This window comes from Pundamilia nyererei, unplaced genomic scaffold (assembly GCF_000239375.1).
Source record: "Pundamilia nyererei isolate P.nyererei 1_Seehausen unplaced genomic scaffold, PunNye1.0 scaffold00097, whole genome shotgun sequence".
Lineage (NCBI taxonomy): Eukaryota > Metazoa > Chordata > Actinopteri > Cichliformes > Cichlidae > Pundamilia > Pundamilia nyererei.
Genome location: NW_005187498.1, coordinates 1,965,859 through 1,972,937, shown reverse-complemented (window position 1 = coordinate 1,972,937; position 7,079 = coordinate 1,965,859). Strand labels below are relative to the sequence as shown.

The following is a 7,079-nucleotide window of genomic DNA, read 5'->3' as shown; positions in this document are numbered from 1 at the left end:
TTTTCTGAAATGCTGATTTTTCTTTCTTTTCTTTTCTTTTCTTTTGTAAAAGAAAGGCACCACAACAAAACAGACTTGATTGTCTCAGTTTTCATTACAGGTCTGAGTTCACCTTAATAAACTGAGGAGAAAATAATTTGAGGTTACAGTCTTCCTCAGTTACTGGTTTATTGCTGTTGTGACTGTTTTTGCCTGGTTGTGCTGAAACACAATCTGGATTGAAGGATAAGAATGAAACAGATGAATCTTTTGTATTTCTCCTCAGCACAAGGGGTTAGCAGACTCTCCTCGTGCATTACTGAGCCCAACACCAGAGGTTCAACAAGCCAACTCATCAGAAAGCGCGACCCCCTCCACATCAGCACTTTCTTTTATAGCCCACCACAACACACAGCAAAGTGCAGACCCTCCAACTGCCCCTCAGATGCCCTTGCTGAAGTGGTGGGCCCCAGATAATCTGAGTCTCGACTACTTTTGACCTTGCTCAGAACCTCAGATTAAAGAGGTCGTGACTTTTACAAGTTTTTTACCACACACAAAACTTCTGGTAAACATCCTACATGAGAAGTCTGCAGATAAGATCATGAGTGGACACAGCGAGAGGCCATAACAGCCCTGTGTAAGGTCAGACACCAAGTCATTCATGTTGAAAATAACCTCAGGGCGAGAAAGAAGGAGGAGGAGAAAATGGGGAGGAAAGCTCTACATAGTTGCTCTGACCACGTCCAATGTTTCCAAGTTAGTGTGACTGTATCAAGTTCCTGCCAGAGGAGGAGATGGCTCCAGAGTAGAGGACTATGACCAAGACATCTGTCTCCAGTGTTATCAGAGGGAACATTGTTTGTGCTGCAGACTGCTGCCTAGCAGTCTGAAGCACTAGTGTTGATGAGCATGGTGAGGCAGACTGAGTCTGAGGGAAGGCACAGGAGAGATGTGCAGCCTCTCTGACTCAGCAGACGCTCGGGGTCGACGGTATAACAATTAGATCACACAGAGGACACAAGCTATTCCTCTACACTGATGAGAAATGGAGTTTCCATCTCCGCCGAGTGTTAGTGGTGAGTATGTTTACTCTGGACTGGTGAGGTAAATGTTCTGATGTGTTGTTTGGATATGAGATTAGTTTCAACCCCTGAAGGCCTCAGAGTAGTTAAGCCCAAAGAGTTTCAGCCCTGATCAGCTGTTATCCATGAGCTGGTAATATACTGGTGTACTTCCAATTGCTTCCCATGATGCACTTCTTTTTCACTCACCTCTTTTCACTCTCTGCAATGACTCATTAGTTATTATTAATCTCTGCCTCTCTTCCACAGTGGCTTTTGTCCCGTGTCCCTCCCCTCATCCCCATCCAGTCACAGCAGATGGCCCCGCCCCTCCCTGAGCCTGGCTCTGCTGGAGGATTCTTCCTGTTAAAAAGGAGTTTTTCATTCCCACTGTCACCAAGTGCTTGCTCACTGGGGATCATCTGATGGTTGGGCTTTTCTCTGTATTATTGTAGGTGTAGGGTCTTTACCTTACAATATTAGTTCCCTTGACATGATGGTTGCTGTGATTTGGCATTATTTGAATACAACGTAACTGAACTGTAACTGACTTTTGAGGGGGAAAAAACCTCACTGAAAATATTTTTCCAAACTTGGAAGACTGACGGAAATAATTTTTAAAACAATATATAGGGGCAAATTTCAAGTTTTAGTATTTGTTGGTTTAGAAAAAACTGTGGGAGGACTCTTGAATACCCAAAGAGAACCCACACAGACACGCGGAGAATACGCTAACTTCACACAGAGATGGTGCTAACCACCGTGCCAACATGTTGCCCAATACCTACACTGACTTTCCTAAATCTTGCCGGCGGCATACACATTCTCTTGTCCTCTGGCACCTTCACTTCCTTCACCTTGCACCGCAGATGTCATAGCGCTGCGTGTGTGTGTTGTGTTTGGGTGCGCGCACCTGTTTGTGCTCAGGGAGCAGAGGTGTACGCAGTATGTAGAGCATCAACATGTAGATTCTCTCCGAAGGCTGACTCATCCCTATATATCACGCAAACACACCCTCAGGTCTTGGCATCATTTCTTCTGTGTTTGCTTGTTTTCCTTTCCATCAGTCTGGCAGCAGAAGGTATCACGGAGGTGGAGCGGTCTTTAAAAAAGATGCATCACTGACAGGCTCACATGGTGAAGAAGTGAGGTAAATGCACAGGTGAGTCACAAGTAAACATGAAATGCTAACTTGTTATGACGTTTTATTTAAAGTCTGTTGGATTCTGTTGTTTCCCACAAGATGTGTAGCACTAGTCCACAACCTGTGGTCACTTATACTGTTTATTCTATGTTTAACTGTTTCATCCACAAACACTTCCTCAGAGTATTCAAACAAACAGAAAACTGACGCTAAACACACAAAACAGAATAGAAGTTGAAAATAAAAACCTACAGTAGGAATAGAAAAAAAATCCACACAAATGGCCTGTATTTGTATACAGCTCATCCACACACAGGTGGAGGCAGCTACAGTTGTAGCCACAGCTGTCCTGGGGCAGACTGACAGAAGCGAGGCTGCCATATCTCGCCATCGGCCCATCACCAGTAGGTGAAGTGTCTTGCCCAAGGACACAACGACCGAGACTGTCCGAGCCAGGGCTCGAACCGGCAACCTTCTGATTACAAGGCGAACGCCCAACTCTTGAGCCACGATCGCCTGGACAAAAATCACACAAAGTGTTTTTGAGGAGACATTCATTTGAAGAACAGCAACAGAAGTGCCAGAAACCAAAACATGCAAAGAATTTCACAGTGACAAAGATGCAAATGTTGTGTGTTTTTATCGCATGCGTCATATAATACTGTAGATACATGTTTGGTATTAGCCGTTCATGGTTAGCTTGTCACTTCTGCAGCTGTTTCATCAAGTTGTCTCCCCAGAAACACTTGTGTTTTGTGAGGTTTTTGCCCCTCAGCTGTAAAAGACTGATAGGATATTGTCGTCACCCTGCAGTGTGGACACCCAAGTTTGTGAATGCGATAAATCGATAACGAGGCAATGTAATTAGATATTCTTACCATAGATGCATCTACTAAAAATCTTGGACTAGTACAGGTGCTAATACCATTGATATTATCTATTAGAAGGCTGCTAGTATTTTATGGGGGATTTTTGTGAGTTTTGTTGTGTTTTTTTTGTTGTGTGCTTTTGTTACCATTGTCTGTCGACAACACAAAAGCTACTAAACTAAAATTTTATGAACACAGACAAAAACAGAACCCATAACAAGATAAAGCATTGACCTTAGCAGAAGATGTGCTGTCCCAGGCTTTGGAAAGTTATAAATCTATTTCGATTATCGCTCTTTTGAACAGCACTTTTATTTGCCTGTGTGGATAATGAGTTTCTCTGATTTTGATTCTGTAACGGATCAGTGACAAGCTGTGGTACAGCCCTTGGTAGTCTCTTGAGGACCCAAACCAGTAGGACCCTTGCAATGAGTTAAGCGAAGATCCACATTTGTGCCAGAAAGGGAGGAGGAAGAGACATGCCGTCATCGAGTGCTATCAGCCACACTCGTCTCTCACTGGTGACTCAAGGTTTTCCAGTGATTCACGTCTGCACAGAAGCTGAACGACAGGCTCAAAGTGTAGTGACTCTCCCCCTTTTTCTCACCACCTATATCCTCCTCTTCCTATTATTTCACTCTCCATTCATCTCTTTGTCCACATTCCCTTTCCTTCCTGTCTGCTAATTGTTGCTGCACCACACCATTTATTTCTCCACCGAGCCCACAGTAGTTCTCCCCAGGCCATCAATTTTCAGCAGCGTCTCGAGGCTCCTGTTGGGAGACCTCCAGGACGTTCAAAAAAAACAACCCTGAACACACCCAGCTGTACCTCCAGGCCGGTGCAGCCCAAAAGGGGATTTCACCTTGCTGATGACGGGGCACACTCTTCCTTCCTGAACCCATATAAATCTGTCGGTGGGCTTCGTCCTATGGTCTAACATTAAAGCTGTTTTCCATGACATGCTGCTCAGCAGGGGAGGGAAAGCTGTTATTGACTAATATAAGCCGGTCTAGGATGACTTGTGTTTACTATTCGCTGTTTCTGATTTCAAAGAAGATCAGCTGACCTCTCAGTGTTTGAACTGAAAGGTACAATATAAGAAGTGAATTCTTTTCAAGAGCCAATACATACAATTTTCAACCAGTATTGCCTGATTTTTATGTGCTTTTGTTGCTTCGCCATTCTTGCCTTCTACTCGTGTTTTTATTGTGCTGTAAGTAAATAACACAGTGAGTTCTCTCCTCCAAGAAGAATGGCAAGAATGGGCTTGTACGGACGTTTCTCATCTGAGTGAAGGACCTCTGTCATCTCACACTCTGAATGGCAGAGGCTACCAGCCTTAGGTTATAATCAAACACACTCCCACAGGCATGCATGCACACACTGATGCACACGCTTAATGCAAGCTTTGTGTTAGTGCAGTGTTGTAGTCCTTGGAACCATATGCATTTTCTGTTTTCTTATGAAAGGAGCCATAAAAAGAGTCATCTATCATTTTAAACATTTAATTTTCAAGCTTGGAAAAAGCAAAGGAAAAGCAGCGTCTTTACAACACAAACAGACTGTACTTTTTAAAGTCAGAGAATAAATACATAAGCATGTTGAATGTTGAAACCAGATCTTAGTCACATTTTCTTTCAGAGCGCTTTGTACTACTTGAAAGCTAGCATGCTGTATGCATAGTTACATAGCACTGTTTTTTATGCTAGTCTGTCTGTTTTTATTTCCGACACACCCATTTTTATTACCTTACATTTACTAATGCAACTCCAATAATTCATCCTTTGCAGAAGGCCGAAAAAGGGGACAATTTAGCACAGCAAAAATATAATTATGTGAATTGTCATCTGTAGATTGCAAAACATTCTTTAGAATTAACATTTTCAAATTCAACATCAAAACAAAATACCTAACATATGTAATATTCTGCAGTCTAGATTGCCATTGCTCCTTTATCTGTGTTCAGCTTGCAGGACTGTAGTTTGCTCTACAATCACAGCCTTCCTGTAAGTTTCAATAACAGCAACAGTAAGAGCACAAGGTTACTCCCTCAAACCCTTAAAAAGTCCATCAGGGTTCTTCAGTTTTCAGGACTTCACAGTACTTGTGAAGCTTGTTACAGTATATCAGAGCACAGGGGGAAGCTGCTCTCCGGCTCCTGCAGGTAGCTCACCTGCCATGGAAGTCCCAGAGTAGCAGATGGCTCTGCAAAGGTGTCCATGTATCCCTGAGTGCAGGAGGCCCACATCCCCGGCTGGTATCCCAACCCCTCATCCACCTGAGGGTATCTCAGAGGGCTGGGTGGAAGATCACAGGGGGTGCCACAGTGTCTGTGCGAGGCATAAAACTGTCCCTCGGTGGGATAACAAGGGTAGTGTGGTGATGGGGGACATGATGGCACTGTGTTGTCTATGTAGGCATGAGGTCTGTGCATGTGAGGCGCTGGCTGTGGCTGCATCTGTTGAGAGATGGATGCGTGCCAGGGGACGTAGCTCTGATGCTCCGGACAAGGAACTGTTAACCTGGTCTGCTCAAGCCGTGACGCCCCCATCGCTGCCGGTCCCACTGATGACCTGTTGCACTCACGGTGGGCGCAGGGCTTACTGGGTGGATGAGAGCTCAGGAATACTGAGAGAGCAGAGATGCGGTTGATGGCTCGCTGTAGTGTGGCAATCTTGGACAGCCGTTTGCCACTGAGGTCATGGTTCAGGGCAACACGGAGGGCATTGAACGCCTGGTTGTAGTCCATAATGCGTTTTCGCTCGCGGACATTAGCGGCCATTCTTCGAGCTTTTGAGCGAACCGGTCGGTTGCGCTTCTTGGTTTGGCCTTCCTCTGCTTCGCTTGGGCTGCTGGTTGAACTCTCGTCTTGGAATGATGGCTTGGGACTTCCTTCATCTTCGCATTGGACCAGACCGCCAAGTTCAAGCTCTTCCTCAGAGAACTCGGAGCTCGCAACGCTGCTGCAGCTCATTGTGTCGGTAGTGCGCGCACCAGATGAGACAATGTAAAATCTTCCTTCTTGTAGCGCAATTTCAGTGAAAATCCTAGATGTGGTTTGCACGAGGAGCTGTGAGTGCAGGGTTCCAGCACTCCGTCGCACACTCGCTGATGTGCCTCGGCTTCTTTTGTGGGGCTGTCGGTGTTTGCTGCTGTGCCGACAGCCCGTGTATTCTCCTGCTCTGAGTCCCCTGGTGCTGTGTGATAACTTGTGCCTCAACAAGACAGGTTTACCTGCTTTTTAAAGATCTTGAGGTCACATGGTACACTCACCTGTAAAGAATGATGCACTCTCTCTCCCTCTTCAGGTTTATGGGCACCCTCAAGGCAAATGGCACTGACACGTCCTCCTCCTTCTACTCTGACTCTCCCTCACAGGAGAGTTTCAACACTTCATTGTAAAATAAAAGCAAAATGCTGCACTTTGGAAATGCCAGTTTGCTTCATACCACAGTTATTATAGTTTTCCATTTTCTGATTGTTTTTTATTTCCTTTTGTTTTCAAGGCAGTTTAGTTTAAGTTTTACAGTTTGAAACGTTTTAACTTTGTCTTAGTTTCTACCAGTTTCAGTATTACTTACACTTTTATGGAGCACATGTCAGATTTAGGAAAATTAGTCCAATAAAACTTTGTGAGAACAGTTGACTCACAGTCTTGTAGACATGCAGCGTCTCAATAAGCACATCTATCGATGCCTCATCAGACAAACTGTCATAAAATTTTACCGAACTAACAAATAACGAACTTACTGACAATAAATGGTCGCAAAATCATTTCAGTTGGTTAAAAATGTTTTCAAGAGTCTAGTTTTTATTTTTACTTTATTTAATTAGTTCAATATCAACATCTTGGCTCATTTCATTCAGCTGTAATTCACTTTTCTTTAATCGCAGGCCTTCGGTCACTCTGACTTTCACCTTTACAAACAACAGCATGCTCAGTCTGATTGTTCCCCACAATGACTTCTTTCTCTGCCCTGTACAATATGTAATTTTACATTATTTACTAATGAAGGCATA

General features: G+C 44.1%; 1 protein-coding gene across 1 annotated transcript; it reads right to left on the bottom strand.

The window, feature by feature from the left end:
- Nucleotides 1-5,175: 5,175 nt before the first annotated feature.
- bhlha9 (basic helix-loop-helix family, member a9) lies at nt 5,176-6,033 on the bottom strand. Its single transcript, XM_005740163.1, has one exon. The coding sequence runs from the start codon at nt 6,031-6,033 to the stop codon at nt 5,176-5,178; it is 858 nt and encodes a 285-aa protein (XP_005740220.1).
- Between the last annotated feature and the right edge of the window lie 1,046 nt (nt 6,034-7,079).

What these genes read in the sequence shown, in the direction of transcription:
- bhlha9 (XM_005740163.1), bottom strand. Translation starts at nt 6,033, where the DNA reads ATGAGCTGCAGCAGCGTTGCGAGCTCCGAGTTCTCTGAGGAAGAGCTT.